The 22522-nt window shown below is 48.0% G+C and overlaps 1 protein-coding gene across 2 annotated transcripts; it reads right to left on the bottom strand.

Annotated features, from left to right (window-relative positions):
- Positions 1-570: 570 nt before the first annotated feature.
- On the bottom strand, positions 571-19527 carry DISP2 (dispatched RND transporter family member 2). Of its 2 annotated transcripts, XM_039552129.1 has the most exons (8): positions 19448-19527; positions 11842-12288; positions 9777-9806; positions 7893-8016; positions 7014-7129; positions 6609-6727; positions 5596-5693; positions 571-4953 (listed from the first exon to the last, which is right to left on the bottom strand). In XM_039552129.1, exons 1-8 carry the CDS (start codon positions 19525-19527, stop codon positions 1534-1536), a joined length of 4434 nt encoding a protein of 1477 aa, XP_039408063.1. In that variant the 3' UTR covers positions 571-1533. The 2 variants fall into 2 exon arrangements, with proteins under 2 accessions (XP_039408063.1, XP_019144974.3); XM_019289429.3 differs by lacking the exons at positions 7014-7129; positions 9777-9806; positions 11842-12288; positions 19448-19527 and having other exon boundaries at positions 7893-7981.
- Positions 19528-22522: the final 2995 nt, after the last annotated feature.

Raw genomic sequence — 22522 nt, 5'->3', positions numbered from 1 at the left:
GGTTTGTGGCCATCTGTGGGGACATGTAGGAGTCAGAGTTGTGAGGGTGCCGGTGCTGCCGCTGGTGTGTGAGGTAGTAAAATTGCTCTCTAATGCCGCAAGGTGAAATGAGGTATCTGTATAAAATGTTTCCCGACTTAACAGACATTTTTGCAGTGTTGGCTAACATGGTTTTCATAATGGGTGGGAAATCTCTCCCGAGAGCAATGGGAGAAGTTCCGTGAGGAGGGTGCTGCAGTCCCAGCCTGAGGGTGGCCTTGGCTGCCCAAACACCCACCTGAACATCCACTATGACAATTTCGGTATAAAACCATGAAACTGAAACATGAAAAATCCAAACCCATGAAACTGGCATATTTGACGTATTTCAAACACTGATATTAGCTTTAAAAGTCCATGTCCCTAATGGATATTAGGGAGTTGGTGTCTGTCTCCCACAGCACAGGAACAATTCGTGGGTGTCAGAAGAATAAGTATTTTAAAGATATCTATTTCCCTTTGGAAAATATATTAAGCACTTAAAAGATTAATAACCACAGTGTTCATGGTGAAAATGAAGCATCATACAGATTTTAGAAAAGTTTGTTATAAGCATTTATTGTATGTCAACTTGTAGAGAGAATGTTTTATTTCTCAACAAATAAGGGCAAAGAAATGCTTGTTTTCCTGTTGGTTTCTGGTAGAGGAGGAAAAACCCCTAAAATTCAAGATTCACCAGATATGTGAATTTTAAAAAGTTACATGTTTGTGGGGAATGCCTTGAGTGGAAACATGCTGTGAAGAGGACACAACAAGGCACCTGAGTTGGGGGGGATGAGGACTCTTTCCTCAAGGGGGAAATTCACACTGAAAGTCTTTGGCAGTATTAGAATTCCTTCAGATAAAACAAACTGAAGTTGTTACTGGAAATTGATTTGGGCTGGATTCTGCAGCCTCTCCCATGGTTGGGAAGAGGCTGTGTCAACTCGAAAGTCTTGACAGGACTTTTAATAATATCTTTTTTATAATATTTAAATAATATTTTGATGGGATCTGTGGACCTGGGCTTTGCATAAAGTAGAAAATGAAAAACTTTAATTTTTGTTATTAACAGTACACTTCACTTGATAGCTAGATTTTCAGTAGTTCAGTTTTGGCTTTTTTTTTAAAAATTTTTTTTGTTGTTTTTTACATGAGCTCTCCTTCTCTGTCGTTAAATACCTGGGGAGCTTCACCTCATTATTTCTCTCAAGAAAACAAAACCTAATCACCTTGTAGGAAATGACAAACCAGGTTTACTTGGTAAGTCCTGTGAACAGCTGTGAACATGGCACCAGACGGAAGTCAAAGGGCTTGTAGTCCAACAAGATGGCTCTCAGTCCTCTCGGTGGCATCAGATACGCTGGTTCTGTGAAAACACGCGTTTTGTATGGCTGAAATACTAAGAAATAGTCTCAGCTCCAGGAGAGGTGGGAGGAAAAAATTGATATTTACAGCTCTAAGGACATTCAGGCTTCCCCTTCCCCTAGCAGCAGCTTTGCTTTCTGCAAGGTCTCAGCTGTTGTAACCAGAACTTTGTGCACTGGATCGTTTGATCCAAACATCAGGCATGTCTGGCTGGCTGTTAGGTAGCACGGCCGGCCCTTCGTTTCCCAATCCAAACCGATTTTTCCATGAAGAGCTGTTCTGCTGTGATGCAGCTGGAGAGACATCAAAGACAGTCTCCCTCAGGTCCAGCCGCAGGGTATCTCTCTTCCCGTTCAGGTAACCTCGCTCCGCATTACCGTAGGAGTCAGACAGCTCCAAGGCATCGGGACAGGAACTGGTTGATTCAGCGAGCTTCAGGCCTTGCTCGAAATCACTGATCGATGTCTCGCTGGAGATGTTGAGCATATCAAAAGAGCTGCCAAGAGAACAAAGGCATCTGTGAATTTTGTAGATGTCAGCAGCAGGGAGAGGGCTGTGGTCTGAGGTATAATCTGACTGCTGCTGGGCAGTGTCACTGGAGCACTGGGATTTATTGAGCTGCCCTTCTTCTTTCATGCCAGTTGGCTGGATGTGGTCCAGCCCAGACCCATCCCATGCCTTCAGACCATACTTTTGACAGCGACAATCTCGGCAGAGTCTCTCCCTGTGAATTTCTGTTTCTGAGGTGCTGTGCTTGTAAGGAGAGGAAGTTTGCAAGGCGGGACACTGGCACAGGCCGACCTGCTGGTCTCCAAGGGTCTCCTGCAGATTCTGTCTCTCTCTTTCCAGGGAGGGGTGCGTTCCCACTCGAGGGCATCTGTTGTCTTCAACTTGTATGTCTTCAGAGAGCACAGAGGGCTGGTTGGACAGCTTGCTTGTGGAAGTGCTGTTGTCAAAGCTGTCGCTGAGTTTCCTGGACAAGGGCTGGAGCTCGTATTGCTCGTTTGCAGTGTTGGACTCCTGGACCTTCCGCAACCGGTTTTGCTTCTCACTGCCCCCACAGGCAAAGTTTCCGTTCGGCCCGGAGTCATCAGAGTAGTCTTTCATGGTGTGGGCACAAGGCCAAAGGATCTGCCCGCAGTTCTTCTCCGGGCCGAAGAAGCAGCAGAGCGACTGGAAGAAGAAGCTGGCAAACCCACAGCTGATACAATTGATCATCATGATGAATATCCCCAGCTTCCTGTACACCAGGACCGTGGCAGGCAACATAATGACCCCTGCAGAGAAGAGAGCAGAAGCTGCCATGGCTGTGGCACAGCTCATCTGCTTCAGGGAAAAGGCCACTCGGCTCAGGCGGTCGGAATGGGGGCACAGGTGATAGGAGATGCAGTAGTTGACGGTGAAGTCAACAGAGAGACCTACTGCAGCTGAAATGAAGAGAGACTCCACTGCATTGAGCTGCCACTCCAAGAGGACCAAAAGGCCAGTGGTTACCAGGACGGTGCCTGCAATGGCAGTAACAGAGAAAATGCTAAGCAGAACGTTCCAGGTCGTGAGCAGCAGCACCACGAAGGAAATGGCTATGGAGAGCCCCATGACCACCATGGTTTCTGTGCTGAGACTGTGCTGGAGGTTGTACAGCTGTAATTTACTGGTAAACCACCCGTTCTGAAGCCCCACGGGGGCAGTTTTCATTTCCTCTGTTATCCAGAGGCTGATTTCCTCATAGAATTGTTTGACTTTGCTGTAGTTGAAGCTGTAGTGATAAATAGTTTGAAACTGCAGCACTAAGGCAGTGAGATTCCCCTCCCCATCAAACCTGAGGCCCAGATCGTACGTTTCTGCCCCTTCCCTGCCCTCCTCCAGGAGCATCATTTTGATGCAGTGCAGGAAGACTTCACTTCTGTAAGGGAAGGAGAACTGGTTACAGCAAAGGTTGAAGCTGTGGTCTCGCTGGGAGCACTGGCGACTGTCCATCCACCTGAGGAACTCCTCCATGAAGCACACCGTAGATTTCTGCTCTGCATCAGGGTAATAGAAAGTTTTGTTCTTCACTTTTTGGCAGAATTCGAGGAGCCACTTCTGGGCATCAGGATTTTGGATGGTGAAGGTGGTGTCTGTCACTAGGGTGCCATTGCTTTTTGGATTGAAATGGTCTCCGTTATCCACAGGCAGAATGCCCCAGACAATCGTGACAGGCATACGCTGCCCTTCTCCATGCTCCAGCCTCTCAAACATGAACTGGTGGCAGTACTCGGAATCGTACCTCTCAAAGGGGTGGCTCAGCCTGAACACTTGGACCGACGATGTCTCCAGAGTCGGGAGTTTGAGTTTGGGGTTGGAACAGGAAATGTAGGCACCTCCGATGGCTAAGGCAGCAAACCAGCAGATCCAGATGTACCGAAACTTGATGACCCCACAAGGCAGAAGCTTTTCAAAGAGCAGCTTGGAAGTTTCAGACAGTGTGTTCTGGAGAGCCTGGAGGACGTAATGGACGGAGAGAGCGACTCTCTTGTGGCTGCTGTTGTTCCAGTAGGCTTCCGGCTTGTAAACGCAGGTCGTTGCGATGTAGCGCTCGTACAGCACGGCCGAAGAGGGCAGCCAGGTCATCATGAAAACCAGATTCACCAGCACCGAGGTGCCCATGTAGACGGCGAAGCAGCGGATAGCTGTGATGTTGCTGATGTAGCTGGCGTAGAAGGCAGCACCCGTCGTGAAGCATGAGGCCAGCATGAGATACGCAAAATGGTGCATGGTTTGACTCACCCACTGAGCAAGCCCGGCAGAAGGGTTCTGGCCCTTGCTGAGGTTCCACAGGTCGAAGAAGACAAAAGTGTGGTTGGCACAAATGCCGCTGAGAATGATGACTGCTGTCAGGTTTACGAAAGGGAAATAGGTGAATCTAAAGGCCACCTTGTACAAGAAGTAGGAGATCATCAAAGAACTGACAACAGCGAGGAGGACCATCAAGGTAATAAATACTGAGCGTAAATAAAAAGAAATGCTTAGAAAAATAGCTAATATTGCCAGCACTGGATACTTAGTATCAAGTAAAAGGTAGTGCTGGAATAGTTTCTGTTTAAGGCCCAGGTCCATTCCAGTGATAGATGTGTAGTTATCAAACAGATCCCAGGTTTCAAGGTTGTCTAAGTAGATCCCCATCATAGATGCACCTTTTCTTGTAGGCAGGAAAAGCAAGCTGTATTTGAGAGAGGGCACTTGGTACTCCATCGTCTGGGGACTGAGAAAGTCCCTGTCGACCAAGAAGTGAAGCAGTTGGTAGATGGCATTGAAGCGGGTACATTTTTCTGGGACTTGAGCACACTGAGAGTGTTTCTGTCTGACAGCCTCGGGGCCTATGCAGGATGGCGTGAGGACACCTCGGTGGTAGTCTGGAGCACAGGCACGGAGCAGGGCCAGGGTGTGGGAGATGTCTCCTTGGGTTATCTCCAGACACGAAGACCTGTTGTACAGGACAGCAATGTAGTTCCCCACAGACCAGCTCGGGCAGCATTCGTTGGCTTCAGTGCGCTGGCACAGGTCTCTAAAATGCACGTGTGAGCGTATCTGAAAAACATGAGGGGGCATCAGGTCAGACCCTCTCTTGCAGCCCCAGTGTTCCTTACTCGCTGCAGTAATTCTCCTGTCCTGTCCTGTCCTGTCCTGTCCTGTCCTCTTCTCTCCTTTTCCCCTTTCCTCTTTACCCAAGGTGTACCACTCATCGCCATCCATCCTCCCAGTGACAAATCCCAAACACCAAAGCTATGGAAAGTTGGTAGCCTTTTGCAAAAATTAAACCCTGTCCATTATTATATTTTATAACCACAGATTTGAAAATTTGGCTCCTATGGCAAATGCAGCTCATCCAATTAAACTTCCCACTTGTAAAGCTTGCCACCAATCTCCAAGCTGGTAGCTCCATTTCCATAATTATGTTCTGCTGCCCAAAATCCTCATCAGCTTCTGATGGACACCTTTAGCTTCTAGACCAGCTCCTGTTCAGTGTCCTTTATTCTTGTTTAATTTGCAGCTGGCAGGTGGGATCATCCCTGTATTGCCAAGTAGGTGAAATGCTTTTGAATCCTCCAGGTAAAACCTGTTGCATAGCTTACATTGTTTTTTGTCTGGCATCCTCTCAGCAAGACATCAAAGATTGCAGCAGACAGAAAAGAGACAGCCTGTACTTGTGTTCTTCCTGCCATCACTGACCTTGTCTTGTTCCATTTGACACATAGACTGAATTGCTTGCAAGTTCCATAAGCTCCCAGCAGTTGTGGACATAAATACCAGCTGGGAATAGCTCTTTTCTGAAATAAAGAAGAAGAAGAAAAAAATCATAAAAGGATTAGGTAATGAAGATGAAGCAGCCAGGCTGTTTGGAGTAGAGTCTCCACAGAAAAAAGAAATATGTATCTCTGTCCATAGGACTGCTCTGGAGGACTCCCTGGAGGGAAGCAGGTCACAAGACAGTGGTGAGCATGTGCTTTGTGTGACCTTATCCCTGCTCCTTGAAACAGGTCAGCAGCATCACGGCACTTTGAAAATCAAATATCAGCTGGCCTTTAGCGACTGCTGGCATCTGGTTCTGCACCCCTGGAACAAGGGAGGAGCTCGAGCTCAGCCAAAAAGCCCCAAGGACCTGCGGGTTTGGTGTGTGACTTGTTTCAGAGGTGGATAGAAGGCAGGGAAGAGAATAAAAATATCTGCATGTTGTTCCTCTTCTTTCTACTTACTAGTGTCCATTTTGGGACAAATTTGGGGGTGTTGGAGCTTTCTGTTTTTCTCTCCAGATTTTACTGCCATTTACATTTTTCAAGAAGAAAAGAAGGAACAGAGAGGGAGTGGGAGCAGACAAGGGAGAGGGAGCAGACAGCGAGTGGGGCATATGCTGTTTTTCCAGAGTATTCACTTTTGATATGGGTAAATGGTGAAAACATTAGTCCTTTAATGTGTGCTTTCAAGGTATATTTCTAAAGCGAAAACAAGAAGCATGGCAAAGAGTTAAGAAGGAGAAACAACTCTTCAGAATTTCTGAACCAGCCTTTTCTGACCACTGAGGTATGAAGTGCTGGGAGGGCACTGTCAGAGCTCTCACAGGTGGAATTGTACACACTTCTTGCTTAGAGCAAATTCAGAGTATTCCCTGTGTCCTAAACTCTGACAGTTCTGCCAACTGAGTTCTGGGTGTGCAGTATTTACTGCCCCATCGAGATTTCACTCACCTGGGGGACCACAGAAGAATCCATCTGCTCCATAGATGGTTTCCACCATTCTCCGTGTCCTTGCTGCTTGTTCTCCCTGAGCAGCCTTCTGTCCTCTGCCAATGCCAAGGTCATCATAGCTAGCAAGAGGGCAGATTATTGTTAATAATACTGTTAACTATTATTATTAACAAGAGAGCGTCTGGCTGAGAATTACATTCACTGACAAGGCTCTGGTGCCACACACAGCAATAGGCAGCCCAAATCCATTGCAGGCACACAGACTTCAAACTCTCCAATGCCTCAGTTGCTTTTAAGCGTAGGATGTATGTTGAAATTCACATAGATATTTTTGAATATTGAATATTGAATATGTGACTTTACAACCAACATGTTCCTCAAATCCCCCAAACCAAGCTCAAATACCTTTTCTTCTTGGCATAGGGAGAAAGGGAAAGGGTCTTCTTGTAGCCTGTATGGCTCTCGACATTCCTCCACACAATGAGCTTCCTGCCAATGTCAGTGTCCCGTGGCTCAAAACCCTGCACCAAGGAAAAGGGCTTTGTCACAGCTCCACTTCTGCTCAGCTGTCCTTAGGCCTCCTCTGACACATGGAAACTGTATGAGACTGTTACTGCATCTTGGAGAGATGCACGAATTGAACTTTCCCTTGAACTACTGCATCCCAGAAATGAGAGAAAAAATATGTCTCCTTCCCTTTTCCCTTTCCCTTTCCCTTCCCATCAACAATGGCTACAATTCTCTCTCCCTGATCACCTAAGAATCTCTTCTCCTTCTCAAGTGTAATAGGCCCTTACAGAAATGGGACTAATTTTCCTTTTTGCAGACAAACTCTAGCGTATTCTTATTTTTTCAAGATTCCTCCATTAACAAGAGGCAGGGATGACTTTAGGGAATGTGGCATTCCACATGGAAAACATTCCATGTGCATAGTGCTCGGAACAGGGCATGCTCTCCACATCAAGAGCCTCATGCACAGACTGTAGGAGCAAAAGCCAGCTCTTCTATCCAGTCTCTGCTGAGCCTAGCTATTCCCTGTGGGCAATCTCAGCCTTCCAGCCTTGGAAGGGGAGCAAAGGGAGCAATCCCAGTTTGTGCTGGCAGTGTCTCCACACCGGAGTGAAGGCACTGGTGGGAGTGCACAGCATGGCTGAGGGATGTGTTCTCCCTGTGTGTCAGGGGCAGCTGTGCAGGACTGGTACATTCTGCTTATCTTGGAGGGATGATATCACTGGTTGGGCATGGATTTACATTCCTATTGATACATCAACTGTAGGGACTTACCATTAGGGGTTCTGAAAAGTCAGGCAGATTCCCAACCAGCAGCCCAGCCATGGTGCAGATCACTGCTGCCACGGAGCACAGCACCAGCATGGCCAGCGGCCACTCCGTGATCAGCTGGGAGTAACTGCAGGCAACAGGAAGAGAAAAATGCAGCTGGTGAGATGCTTCTGCTCTGAGCAAAAACCTGCTGTAGAGCCAATGAGGTGTGAGTAACAGGAAGGAAAAAATCAGGGTCTCTGGTTTGAGCACTTATTTATTGTGAGGCTTGGAGGCTCTAGTGCAGCTATTAATGAACATAGTACACCTCTAACTGGATGTTTGCAGGCAGCTCTAATTAACTCGGGTAATTACATTTTGCCTCCCTGCATTTTCCAGCTTTTTCAATCAGAAATAATAAAAACCAGACTCTTGTGTCCTTGGGCAAAATGAAGCTTTAAACATTTAAATTCAAAGATTGCATTTAGAAACAGCCTCTTCATTTCCCTCACATTGAGCTATGTCAGCTGGTGGCTGCAACAGTTTGGGCTGCAGATTTCCAGACTGTGGACCCTGAGAAATCTTCAGGTTATTCTGAAGAGTCCCTGAAGGTAACTGACCAGAGCAAGCCCACTGTCACTGGTCTAAATTCACATGTATTCACTAGAATACATATAATTTTCATGACATTTCACAGAATTTTGATGGCATTTCTATACCATCAAAATCCTTCCAGGGAAGCAGCTTACTCTGGCCAAAGTATTATTTGCCAGTTACTTTTGTTCTTAAAGAGCTGGTGTAAAATTTTCTATCCAAGTTCTGTTTTTCCTTTGGAACAAACTGTCTCCCATGTAGGATGATCTATGAAAGTTACTCTCCCACATTTTTTACCAGTGCAGGTTTTACTGTGTCAAGATTTTTGTCTTTCTCAGAAACATCAGTTGAGATATAAGATAGCAGAATAGGTTCCTGCTCTGGTTTGGAAGGTTCTAGGTAGTTCTTTTGTGTTCTGCTGTATTTCTGAAATATAAGAAATTCTTTGTTCAAAAATAGTTGACAAGTATCTGTGAAGGGAAGTGAAATATTTATGAACTTTATTTGAGATGGAATGTTTCTGCTTTCCTGCTCTCTTGCCCCTTTTGCCTGGGACTCCACTGCAGCTATTTCATCATTAGAAACCATCACAAGCACTTCAAACACCTTTTCACATAACTTTTGATTTTTTTTTTTTTGGCTTTTTTTTTTCAATTTACAACTGCCTTATCAAGTTTGTTTTCGTAGACAAAGTCTTTCCTATGAAAATGAACAAAACTGCTCTTTACCTAATTTCTGGAGGATGTTTTGGGTATTTCCATGTCCAATTACCAGAAAAAAAAAGAACAAAAAAAAAGGTGCTTACCCAAACCATCCAGAAGTAATAGTTTACAAAAGTCAACTTTAAGTACAAGTAGAAAGCAATCAAATTACTTTAATTTTGATAAATGTATTTAAAATTCTCTGTCTGTTGAAAAGATAAGTTTATTTCCTGGATGAGCTCTTTTTGTTATTGCTCCTCGGATAAAACAAGCTGGATTAATCTTACACACATATATATACACACATACACACACACACACACACAGAATTATTTTATATATATATAAAGCTACTGTATAGGTTAGAGCCAGGCACCTGCCCAAGAACAGCTACTGGGACAGTGTTGCTATTCATTAATGCAGGTTAAATTGATCTCACAAGCAAATGGAGATTTTTTCCAAAGAGCGGAAAGCCCCAGGAGCGCTGACCTCGCCTCTGGAGCCGGGCCTGCTGGGATGTCACCAGCAGTAACACTCTGCTTCTCCTAATAGCAGGAGAGGAGAGCACTGATCACAGGGTACAAGGACAGGAAGCTTTTGCTGTTAAACATACCTTTTTGGCATCCTGAAAGCTTTATCATGTCTGCAGACAGAAAGGAAAAAAGATGTGTTAATTTATTATTTTCCTGGGAAGCCCAGTGCTGGGCTGATCCCTGAGCAGGTTAACCCTTGCAGGGCTATAAGCACCAAGGTGAGCCAGTGCTGACACAGTTCTGGCACTGTGTGAATTAGTTTAATGAATAACAGAGCCTTTTTCTCTCCCATTTTAACCAAACAGGATGGGAAGCCATGTAGCCACTCCTCCTTTTGCCCCTCTCAGAAAACCCCGCAGAGAGTACTGGACATTAGCAATGCAGTCCCATAGAAATCCCATTGCATATCTCATCCATTAAAATCTATCTGGTTTAAGTGCTTTTCCTGCACTTCTTAAAGGGTTCCTTGACAAAAGCAAACCTCTTTATTAAATCTCATGAGTTGGGCTAACAACAACTGTAGATAGTTTTTACTTCCTGTTTAGCTTAGCAAGGATTTTCCCCAGAAGGTGACTCTTACTTGTTTCCTGGGCCCCTCCAAAGACAGTGTCTTTTCAGGCTATAGGAGCAGAATGCCAGTGAAGCTGCTAAAAATATTTTACCAGGATTTTCTTCACAGAGGAGCATTTGTCACTCTACTTGAAGGGCTCTGGGGGGGGGAAATAAAGAAGCCTTCCCCAGGGGATCCAAAGTTTGTTAATGAATCCCTGAGGACAAGCCTTCCACTGGCATCCTGAAAAAAAAGCTGCATCTTGGTGGGTCAGATATCTGCAGGACCTTTTGTTCTGCTCTCTCCGTGCTGAAACATCCCCTTGAAACACGCCTCAGTCTGGCACAGCCTTGGCTTGGACCAGCTTCCAGAGAACTGCTCCCACCTCCTTCTGCAGCTGTGCCAAGCTCCACTCAACCAGTGCTCCCAACTCCTCTCACCCTCCTACACTCCTGCTTAAACTGGGAGAAGGTCCTGCTGCACTCCAATATCTGTGTTGGGCAGATGGCCCCCACTCCATGCAGCAGCCAACTGGTGACCTTGAGGAAGCTCATCCTTCCTAGCTTTGTTATGAGTGGGAGAAATGGAAAAGCAATGGAGGAGAGCTCCCCATGGCAGAGTCACTCTTGGTGGCTCATGTAATAAATGATTCTGTGTTTTGCTCGTCACGCTAATGCTCTGTAGATTCAGGACCGAGAGGAGCAGAGCAAAAGCCTCCCCACATTATCAAAGCAAGGTCTCTCTCTGGCAATGCACTGCCCATCCTGTGCTAATTCCCTCACAATAGCTCCTCAAGCAGATTTGCTTGGATTAAAAACCTCATTCTGGCATTATTATGTTATCACTTTTCTGACTGCTGGTGCTGCACACTCTGCCAGGGATTTGCAGTCCAGCTGTGCTTCCTACTTAAATGACCTGTTACAGAGGATGTGGTTGGCAATTTTGTTGATAGCATATGAGTGAAAAAGGGTCCCGGCTCCTTTGACTGCAGTTCCTCTACGCTGAAAACACAAGCAAATTAAATCCTCTGTAAATGGCTGGAAAAAGAGACTGTAAAGGGCTTTTGTGCCTAACACTGAAATGTGGGCAAGGAAGGAATCCTGTGCCATCTTTTATTAGGATTCAGTGGCTACGGCTGCAGCAGTGAAGGGATCATGATCTCTTGTGCCAAGAGTGGACTCTAAAAGGCACTCTCAGGAGGAAGGATGGTGCTGGCTGGAAGGAGCAGAGGTTGCAGTTCAGGCTGTTGTTATCCAGGCACTCTGTACACAAATGAATTCTGTCATGGACAACAAAGAATTCATACCCTGGTTGCTGCCCAACCTGGAAAGCCAAATAATGTTCCCCCCTTTTGTATCTCTCACTGCTCAGCTGTAGCCAGTGCTTACCCTCTGCTGCCACTCAGCTCTCTGTATGCCCACACAGAGGTAGAGAGCAAACTGGATCCCTCCGTGCATTTTGGGGCAGCTGGTGCCCTGAGCTGGAGAGCAAACCCATGCTTCATGCATCCCAGCTCACACCCTGCTCATCCCTCCCACTTGCCCCTATCAAGTCTGGAAGATGCTCTTTTGAGATGCCTTTCACGTGCCTCTTACCTGACTGTGACAACATGATGTTGCACTGGCTGCCGCTGCCCGGGGGACCACTGCTTCCAGGGCATTTCTGAGGCCTTGTGGTGGGAAGCTGGCACAGAATCACCACTGGAAAGGTGGGAACACAGCACAGGCCTCTTGCCATGCCCAGGGACTGAGGGCAGGCCATAGCTGCCTTGGGACTCCTCCTGGTTGCAGGGGTAATATGGGTGGTGCTGCTGTGAGTCCTGGGAGCTTGATGGCACCTGGCCGTTGGACTGGGTGGAGACTGGTCCAAGTGTGTGGCTGGAGGAGGGCAGGTTGTCTTCCCCCAGCCCGGGGGATGCAGGAATGGGGCAGTGATGGACTGGGCAGATTTTTTCCCAGGAAGTGCCACTGTAGCTGAGCTCAGCGTTCCCAATCTCTGGCATGGCAAGACAGGTCTGACAAGGTCCTGCATTTTGTTTTTCCCTATGAGAGAAATGAAGGGAAAGGTAAAACAGGGGAGAGGTTGAAAGGCTGTGCTGAGGAGTCGCATCCTGAGAACTGGAGATGCTCACAGACCTCCCACGTAACACAAATGTCAAACCTCGCCCACTGTGTCCTGTACCAGGAGTCAGCTTAAGGGCTGAATGGATTATGCTTTTTATAAAGACATCCGTGACTCACTCAGGGATCCCAAGTGATGGGGGATCCTGTAATCCATCCTTTGTGTGTGTTGCTCCAAAAGTTTGAAAAATTGGGTAATAGCCCACCCAAAAATTCTCCCAAGATATTTCACTGTGGAGGGGGGTCCTAACTCAGGACCCAGAGAGATTACAGAGGCCTGGGCAAACAGAAACCAATGGAATCTGCATGTCTAGAAGCCACTCAATTATCTGCACTCCTTGGGAGGATTAATTAGTGTGATTGCTCTGCAGAAGGACTGGCACTGCTCCATGTTGGGTCAGCAGGAGAGTGAGTCATCCCTGGCACTGACACAGCTGAGCAGTGAACCTGAGGGCTGTGATGTGTAACAGGGTCTTCAGCCTCCAGCCTGGCACATTCCCTAATGGCTCCCACATCCTGCATGCTCCACTGGGCTCTTCAGGAACTTTTTAGACACACATCTCCCAAGGATGACAGCAACAGATTTTATTGGTCTTACCTTGTAGGAAGGGGATGGACTGGGATCTCTATAGATCCTTTGAAAGTTTACTGTCCTCTGGCTGCCGAATTTACTGAGACAAAACATTCGCAGACTCCAGTTCCCAAGTAATAAGGTGTCTGCAGGATACACTTTCTCTTCTCCAAGGAATTAAAAACATTATTTCATTCCTATAGTTCTTGATTTATGGAGCCCGAGAGGTTTTGCTAGCTTGGAGAAAGTTTGAATAATACTTTGAGGGACTGCTTTGTCTGTGTGACACCAAAAACCCCTTCACACACAATAGACTGAGGTCCTTCAGACCCCAAAATGCTTTAGGAATTGCTGTCCCAAGAGATGCAAACACCAGCAGTTTCTGGTCCTTGTTCAGAGCACGTGCCACAGTCTCTTACAGCTGAATTATGTGTCTTGCTGCAGTGCCTGGCGTCCAGGATTAAACAGGACGAACAGTTCAGACCAGCCAAAATCACAAAGTGTCTCAAAGAATTACGAATGTTGGAGGAAGACTGCAGTGAGATCAACTTTAGCCTGAGGCACCTGGTGTGATGTGGGAAAAAATTAAGATAACAAGTTGGGGAAGGGATGTTTTTTAAAATTTTGTAGAGTATCTCTCATTTATTTTTCTCACAGCCACAGAAAAAGGCAGAATTTTAGTGATTACACGTCTCTGGAATTGCACCCAAAGTTAACTGGCATGAGATTATCAAAGACAAAAGAATCTGGAGAATACTATTAGCTCAGTATTGCTTGAAAATTGCTATTTTTTCCAGAAAGCAGGACATATTGGCCTTGGCAGTCTGTGCTGTGTACTTTCCAACATCAGTTGAGTTTATCAACACTGATAAACTATATTTCATGATTGTACAAAATGGGCTTATTTCATTAAAACCATTACAGGAAAGTAGTGTTTGTGGTAGCAGTTACACCAGTGCCGATGTGGACACTCATGCCACAGGCATCACACTCAACTTCAGCTTGCACACTGTACCAGTCCAAGGACAAGTAACAGAGAAATCTTGACTCATTAAGCAGCATCCAATGCTATGTTTAGTTTCTAAGCCTAAAGAAGGCTGCAGCAGTTACAGACACAGATAGCACATTCCTGGGTCCTGACTTCAGAAGCCATAATTGATGTGCAAATGCAAAGTAACTGGGAAGAAGTCAGTGTTTGTGCTGAAGCAGGTGCCAGAAAGCAGCAGACAGGTGTGTGCACACCTCAGTGAGATAAGGTTGAGATAAAGTTGTCCCCAGCAGTTCCAGTGCTCATTTGCCTCTGAGCTTCAAGGCAAGGTACTAGTAAGACTTGAGCTGGTTCAATGCAGCAAGAGGGAGAGCAGCTGGCAAAGCAGAAGCTCCTGAACTGTGACAACGATATCCCAGTCACCCAAAGAATTTGTCAAATAACATCAACAATAAGCTTGAAGTCCTTGCTGTCCTGTCCCAGGTGGATTAGTGACAGGATTACCTGGCCTTTCAAGTGTGTGATTTGTGTTAGAGCTCTGTGTAAAGGTAGTTCACAACAAGAGACTCCACACATGTCATATATGAGATTACAAATGCAGTGCCAGCAAAGCTGCTCAGGAGATGCAATCTGAACTCTTGTCTGGAGTTCTTACAGCCTCATCAGAGTCGTCCCTGCACGGGGAGGGATTCAGGCGCAGCACAGGGCAGGAGCGCTGCAGACAGACCAAGGGAAGATTAGGGTCTGTGGCAGTCAATAAATAAAATTACATCTTTAATTAGTCGTTGCACTTCTCTACTAATCATAGAGGCAACCTTAGGGGAAGATGCTAAACCACCACATCCCCTACAGTGCTAGTCAGCTGCAGGGGCAGAGGTTATTTGGGACAGGACCTGGAGGGTCCCTCAAGCCACGCTTTCAAGCCTGAGGTGTAAATCATCTTGCTCTTCCCATGTGTCCAGTGACTTGGTTGTGGTTTGTAGCTTTGTACTGCAGGGAATTTTCATCAGAGAGCTGAGGTCATGGTAGTGTTATGCTTTGACAAGGTCTAGACCTTTTCTCACTCCCTTTTTGTTACCTCTAATTTACTCTTTTTCCTCAGCCTTGATCCTGTTGTTTTCCCTAATTTTTGCACACTTTAAATAGGTGATGCTCTCCTGCAGTGCATAATAATTTATAAAGACACTGCCATACTGACATCTTGTGTTTTGGTGTTCCTACACCTGTACTGTATTTCTGATCTTTTTTTTCAAAGGAAAAACAAAATTGTCATCCCTTTAAACTGCTGGATCTGCACAGTAATCTGGGACCAGAGGCTTTTCATGACTTAATTAGCCTGTCTGCCTCATCTGAGGGTGAATATGTGACACTGGACAGAACAAAAGGGCTTTTACAAAATACACTTTGAACATGGTCAGGGAGAGGCAGGAGACCATGCAATGAAAAATTCTTCCTCCGCAAACCCCTCGGCTACAAAACCTCCTGGAGGGGAAAGCAGATGCCAAACTCTTGGATATCGCAGATTGCCTCCGGGTTTTCTGCACATACGTTGGTAGCGTTGAGTCTAATATTTCACATGAAATCACACTCTCCTTGTTTACCATCTTTGCTGTGAAATGCTGTCAAGTTCTGCTCTTCCTCCGTGTGTCGTCTCCGAACTCAATCCCTGGCCTCCTCAGTGACTTCAGATTCTGGAATAACTTTGGCAAGTTTGGATCATTCACTCGTGACTTCTCTTCATTATCTTCTTTTCAGACTAAACAATTACAGCTCTGTCAATCACCCTCCGGATATGAGTTCCCTTATGCTCATCCGTCTCCAACTCCATGACGATGTGACCTTGGTTATCCACAATCTCCAGGGAAACCTGGAGCTTGCAAATAATGATCGGTTCGGATAATCACTGCTGGCAGCTCAGCAGAGTTCAAGTCTCCACTTGCTGCTTTCCCAATTAGCTGTAGTGCTGCTGAGCTTAACCTTTGGTCTGCTGAGGTCTGCACCAGACATGTAGGCCGGTCCTTCTTTGCCTGAAACCATGTCACTATTACTTTTCTGGGCCCTCAGGACCTTGAACTATGCTAGAAAAATGTTTCTGGGGATTTCTGATGTCTGTTTGCTGTCAGGCATGAGGAGAAGAGGGCAGAGCACCACACTGGACTCTGCTTGCCTTGCTGACACTGACAAAGACTTATTTTTAACATTCATTCCCACTCTGGGCTGTGTCAGATATTTGATTTCTTTGGGATTAAGTGAGCAGAAATGATGTCTCTGCTGCAGAAAAGCCTACAGAGGCAGCTGGCAGCCTCCATTTTCTTCTCCAGGCTCAGCTGGATGTAACCAGAGAGATGCTGGGAAAGGAGAAAAGAAGGGGTGTAAGGGAAGGGATGGACTAGGGTTAACTGCTCCTGTTACCCACAGCAGTGAGCTGTGCTGCTCTCGCTGTTTGCTTCCCTGTCTCTTGCCCTGAGATGTCTAGACAGAACAATAATCCAATTTATGGACCTGCCCGAGTCACTCTGAGTGCAGCAGTGCTTCTCTGAGATGAGTACCAGGGCACAAACAGGGTGCTCATACTGATGAGTACCACGGCACCTACCTTGTGTGAGGGAGCTAGCAAAAGGACTGCAGCCTCTTCCCACAAGGAAACAGGAAGGAGAGGGTCAGGATTTCTAAGGAGACAGCTTTCTGCCATTCCAGGTCTGCAGGGATGTGGAGCAGTGGTGGGATAGAGGGTCTGTGGTCCATCCCCCTGGCGCAGAGTATCTCCCTCTTCCAGAGACCAGCATCCTTTTGCCCCACACAGGATGGCTGCAGGACCTGGCTTTAGGCTTTACCTGCTCACTTGGCCCCAGCAAAGTTTACTGGAAACATGCCATGTTGGCTGCCTGCTCCCAGCACATTCCCCTCGGGATGGTTTAATTCTGCAGCACACAGAGCTGAGCTGGGATGGAGGAAGCTTTGCAGGCAGGGAAATAGTAGCCTTCCTTTTCCTAAGCCACTACAGTTTTTGGCACTCCCTGGTCTTGCTCTCCCCCCCAAGCCACGAAGTAGGAGCGCACATGTGGTTCTGAGAGGGAAATGGGCCAAAAATATTCAGCCTTTTGCAGGAATGGTTCCTTTCTCAGTCTGCCTAATTCCACCCTTGTCCCCAAGCCCATTTCTATAAGCACTGCTTTTTTTTTTTTTTAATAGATCATCCCCCCCTTTGCATACTAAAGAGAGGATCAAGAAAGAAGCACTTTGCATATGAAAGATGGGAAACACCTACTGAGTGAATGGAGCTGTCTGATGCCTGACTCAAACTACAACTTCTCCTGTTGACAGAGGAATCTTAAGGAGGAATAAAAACAAGGAGAAAAATGGCAGAAGTCTGTACCTTGCCTACAACTGGAGCCCTTTTTCATCAGGAACCTTTGCTCAATTAGCCATTAGGTGCTACAAAATTTCATTAATTAAAAAAAAAAGAAGCTAGTTTTATTTTCTTTTCCCTTTTTTTTTTTCTTCCTCTAGCAAAGTTTTGTTTGCATATCAGCTGTACAAGTGTTCCCAAATGAAAAAGAAATATGAATTCTTTCTGGATTAAATCCATGTGCTATAGGTCAGCTCCCATCTAGACTAATAGCTTTTTCCTGGAGAGCTGTAAATGACTTTTTAAGAATGTGCTTTTATAATGGAATTTAAATTTCTCTTTGAAAGTACCACCAGCAAAACTGCGGTGGAGCTCTTGAGAAAAATAGCTTTTTGCCTTGTATTTTCTAAGGAGATAAGAGTGCCCTTTCCCTGGGATTAGGGGAGGGTTCATTGCATTTCACTGTCACCTTGTTATCTAGCTCCCTGTCTCCCTGACAGAGAGAGACAGGCACTCCTGAGCAATCCATCTCCTCCTCTGGCTGCGGCAAATCCTTGTGCAGTGAACAATTCCTGTGGAGTTCTTTTGTTTTGCTTTTTCAGTCTAGCAGCAGGATCGTGCATACCCTTGAGAAGACCTACAGTCTTTTTGTTAGTGAGACTCCTGAGTATGTTAAATCATCATGAAAAATTAATGAGACTGCAAAACTCTGCTTCCCACATAGTCTGCCAGGAAAAGTTTTGTTTTATAATCCTTTTCATTGACTTGTAAGAACAGCCTTATCTTTACCCCAGGCAGCTGCTGCTGCTGCCGTGGGTACAGGTGTGTGTGCTGGACATGGAGGGCTCAAGGTTCCCACCCAGCCTTCAGTGCCAGAACAGCTGTCTGCATTGGGAAAATCATGTTTGCTAAGCCTCGTTTTGAAGAAAAAAAGGAGTGAAATGAAAAGGGAAAGGAAATGAAAATCCCCACCTTGGTGTTCCAGACTGAAAGAGGCCAGGAGGAAGATGGTGTTTTCTAACATCTGTGGTTTTTTGCTGATGAGGTGAGCATTGATGATGAAGAGCCTTGGCTAGGGCAGAGGGTGGGGACCACAGAGCTAAAACTGAGTGAGCAGCATGGGTGAAGTTTGAAATACACCTGTGTCAGGTGGCTTAACTCTGTAACTTACCTCTCACAGGCTGCAGTGTTCGTTTCAAGACCTGTCTGAATGGCGAAGGAGTACTCAGACAAGCAAAGAAGATGGCTCCAGTGACAGCTCGGCCCCAAGGAATGTGCAAGGTCTAAACTAGGGCTGGACTGTGTGAGAGTCACTGAACACCCACAGGCACGGCAGCCTCTGGCCGAGGACATCAGAGCTGTCTAATGAGCAGTGAGTGCCCTGTCAGTGCCCCCGGGCGGGTGGGGCTCTCTCAGCCTGAATATCCTGTACCAGACAGAAATGAAACCCTTGGGCTTTCAAAAGGGATTTGTGTGCTGCTGACCTCGGGGTGTGTTCTGGTCAAACAGAATCTGAAGAGCTCAGGTCTGTTGCCCTGGTCTAACAAGTGCCAGTGTGGTCGTGAATATGGGATGGCTCCTTGCCCATGATTATGGGCTGTTGATGTTTCCAGAAAATGTTGACGATTGTGGCTGCCAACTTGGCTTAAGACACCAGGTAAGAGAGCATATGGCACAGGGGGACATGATGAGGGATGCGGGGGTTTATGGAGATCTTTGGAGTGAAACCCATGTTTGCCCACAGCTGAGTGCAATAAGGTTATGTCTGAAACACACTGAGCTTACCAACAATAGGTCTCCCGTTGCTGCAGAAGAGGGAGCACACCATGTTGCAGGATAGAAACCTGCTCGGGAGACCAAACCGGGAAGCCCCCCGGCACAATTGGCTCTGCATGGTGTTCCTGGCCCCGGGGTAAGAGCAACCAGGGCCCCGGTTGGGCAGCGCACATCGCCAGAGCCCGAATCGCGGGTGGGCAGCTGGGCAGGCAGTGAGGGATTCTGTCTGCACCCCCGGTAGGACGACGGGACACACTTCGGCGGGACTGAGGGGCCCTGGTGCTAGGAAAACCCGGTGACACCGACCACTTCCACACACAGAGCCGCGGGTGGCGGCAGGACGGCAGTTCCCACCCGCCGGGGCTCCGCGCCCCTGTCCCGACCCCGCAGCTCCTACCTGGGCGAGGCGGGGTCGCGACCGCGGCGCGTCCCCTCGGGCCGCGGCTCCCGGGGCGCCGGGGAGGGCGCGGCCTCCATGGCCGGCGGCGGCGGGCGCTGTCCGTGCCCGCGGTGCTGAACGCTCCGGAGCGGCGGCGGCGGCGGTAGCGCCCCGGCGCGCCCCGGCGCGTCCCGGCTCTGCCCGACCCTGCTCTGCCCGGCTCGGCGTGGCTCGGCTCGGCGTGGCGCGGCTCTGCTCGGCTCGGCTCTGCCCTGCTCGGCGCCGCTTTGCCCGGCTCGGCTCGGCTCGGCGCGGCTCTGCCCGGCTGGGCTCTGCCCGGCTCGGCGCGGCGCTTGCGCGGCCGCGGAGGCGGGCCCGGCGCGGGGCGGGCACGGGGGCGCAGCCGCCAGCGCGGGGAGCGCTGCGGGAGGAACTGTGAGCCCCGGGGCCAGCCTGGCTGTCGGGGATGGGGCTGAGCGTGTGGGTGCGGAACAGCAGCTCGGGGCACCGGGCATCCTTTGGGTGACAAGTCCCTCATCCCCGCAGTTGTGCTCCTACTTGGCCCGGGCTGGGAATGCTCCCAGAATCGCTCCTGGCCCTGTGTGGCAGGTGCAGGGCAGCGTTTTGAAATGTTGGCTCTTAGCAGCATTAAATAAGTAAATGATTTTATGAAGTAGATGGTAGGTTTGAAACAACTGAGTTGAAAGCATGGAGAACACAGGGAGGTCAGGCATGTCCACCTCCTTGCAGGATCCATCTGTCCTTGTCTACTGATACCATGACATTGCTCTGAGGTGGGTGGTAGCTACATGTGTCCCTTTGTGCATGGGGATAGCTTCCCACAGAGCTTGTGGAAGGTGGCTGCTCGTTCTGTAGCTGCTCTCGTACCAATGACCATGCCATTAGCTTGTGTAGGAAGGGCTTGGGGCTTTCTCATATCTGCGTGTATGGCCATGGGAGTGGCAGCGACCTTCTCCTCTCCCTTGTCATCATCCTTTGTCTGGCTGTGGGGATGGTTTTGACCTTCTTCCTTGTGGCCATGTCTGTGGACCTCACAGTGGCTGTGACCTTCTTTCTCGTGAGGGTGGCATCCTCTTTGCTTCACACATACAGAACAGCTGAAGCAAAAAGGGAGAGTATTAGAGCAGAGAGTATCCTATAACTCCCACTAATCCTCTAGCTGCTTAGAGTAAGTCCTTCCTGCCTTAATGACTTAAATGCCTGAGGCAGTTTAAAGAACAAAAAGCTTTTCCTAATGCCAAGGTGGGTGTCTCTCTCCCACCGAAGACTGACACCTCTCCAAATCCAGCAGGAGGGAGTTTCGAGGACAGGCTACTGGCAGCACCACTGGCCCAGCGTGGCGCTCCCTGCTGGGCTGGGCCACGGGGGACCAGCCCGCTCTTCTGAGCCTTAGCCACAGAAATGTCACTTGCCTGCTAGGATCAGATCCACTGCAAGGAGCAGCTCTAGAGCAGCTTGTATTGTGTGGCCCAGCAGGAAAGACTGAAACCTAGTATCTGCTGAAAAGATTGGCTGGCATTAATGTGGTGACAAGGACATGGGTGATACTTCTTTTTCATTCTTCCCAATGCAAAATAATAATTCTTGCAACAGTAATGATAATAACAGAGCCATGGGAGCTGCAAGGATGGTGGGAATCAGCTGGATTACAAACATCCCACTGCTTCTGACAGACAGGCACATCTTACAGCTTTAGTTTGGCTCAGCCCGAGGTGTGAACTCCTTGTCTGGGAAGTGGGGGTGATCACGCTTCCTCACTCCCACAGCTTGGCAGCTCCTCTGTACTGCTGCAAGGTATTCAACACATGGATTAATTATTTTTCATTGCCCTTAGCCAGGGACTACAGCAGGGCTTGTGGCCCCAGCTGGCTGCAAAGCACTGCCTGAGTCAGGCAGCAGGGCGTCCCTCCTGAGGGACGTCCTCCTGCGTCCCTCCTGAGGCTGCCGCTGCATGGCCAGGGCTGGGAAGGACCGGCTGTGGTGGCCAAACTCTGGGAATCCAGTTGTCCCTTACTTCAAAACCTGCTTGGCTCTTGCCCCTGCAGTGCAGCAGAGGAGAAGGTGCCTCTTCCATCAGCCGGAAGCTGATGCTCTCCTTAATGCGTTGTGCCATTTGGAATATTGCCACTCTGTGACCTCCGTGTGCTTGGCCAGTTTGAGACTGGTGGGGCAGATCTCAGTGTCATTCTAGGGGAGGCATGTGCTGATTGCAGTATTTCCTCTCCTTACAGAAACAACCCAAGGGTGAGCAGGAAGGACAAGCTAATGGGGCTCCCAGACTATTTTAGAAACATAAATGCTTCCCACAAGACAATTCCATCAAGATGAGACCATCCTTCATTCAGAGGAACTTTCTTTCACAGTGCCTGGCAAACCATGATGGGTGAGTCAGCAGGATGGAAGCCAAGTGGTCCAGATCAGTCTCTGGATTGGGATGCATCCCTGCCTCTCTTTCTGCATGCAATGCTACCTTGCATCTCACGGAAACCATGCTCAAAGCTGACAGCTTGCAGTGGTGACACCACTATGATGTTTTGGACAGTGCAAAACCACCCATGTCATGAGTTTCATGGACACCCAAGCCCTTGAAGTCACCATGGCCAAAGCAAGGCTGGGTATCACTGCGCAGCTGCCTCGGATTGCAGCAGACTGCTGGTTTCCAGGCAATGTGCAACGGCTCGTGGATCTGCAGCCAGCTTATGAACCCTGGTCTGTCACTGCTCACTGGAGCAATGAAAGAGCCAGGGTATTTCTGCTGCTTGAAGCCAGTGACAGTGTGCCAGACACCTCCTGTGCTGGAAGATTTCCATGGGTACAGCAGCAGTCCTGGCTGCTCCTGCTGCATAAACCTCCCATTGTCTCGGCCACTGAAATTGCTTCCTTAGCCAGAGAACAGCTCTCTGGCAGGGGCAGTGCTGCATTAGCCAACTGAGCCCCAGTCACTTCCCTGTGCAGAGCTTATTTTACAGGTGAATGTAGCTGCCCACCCTCTGCAACTTCAGGAGGGGTTAATTTAGAGACATAAAGTGCTTTAGTCATGGCTTGAGTTCCAGGGCCTGAGTCAGAGGTGTT

This window comes from Corvus cornix, chromosome 5 (assembly GCF_000738735.6).
Source record: "Corvus cornix cornix isolate S_Up_H32 chromosome 5, ASM73873v5, whole genome shotgun sequence".
Classification (NCBI taxonomy): Eukaryota; Metazoa; Chordata; class Aves; order Passeriformes; family Corvidae; genus Corvus; species Corvus cornix.
Note: the sequence above shows the minus strand (reverse complement) of the source record. Positions and strands in the feature narration are given on the sequence as shown.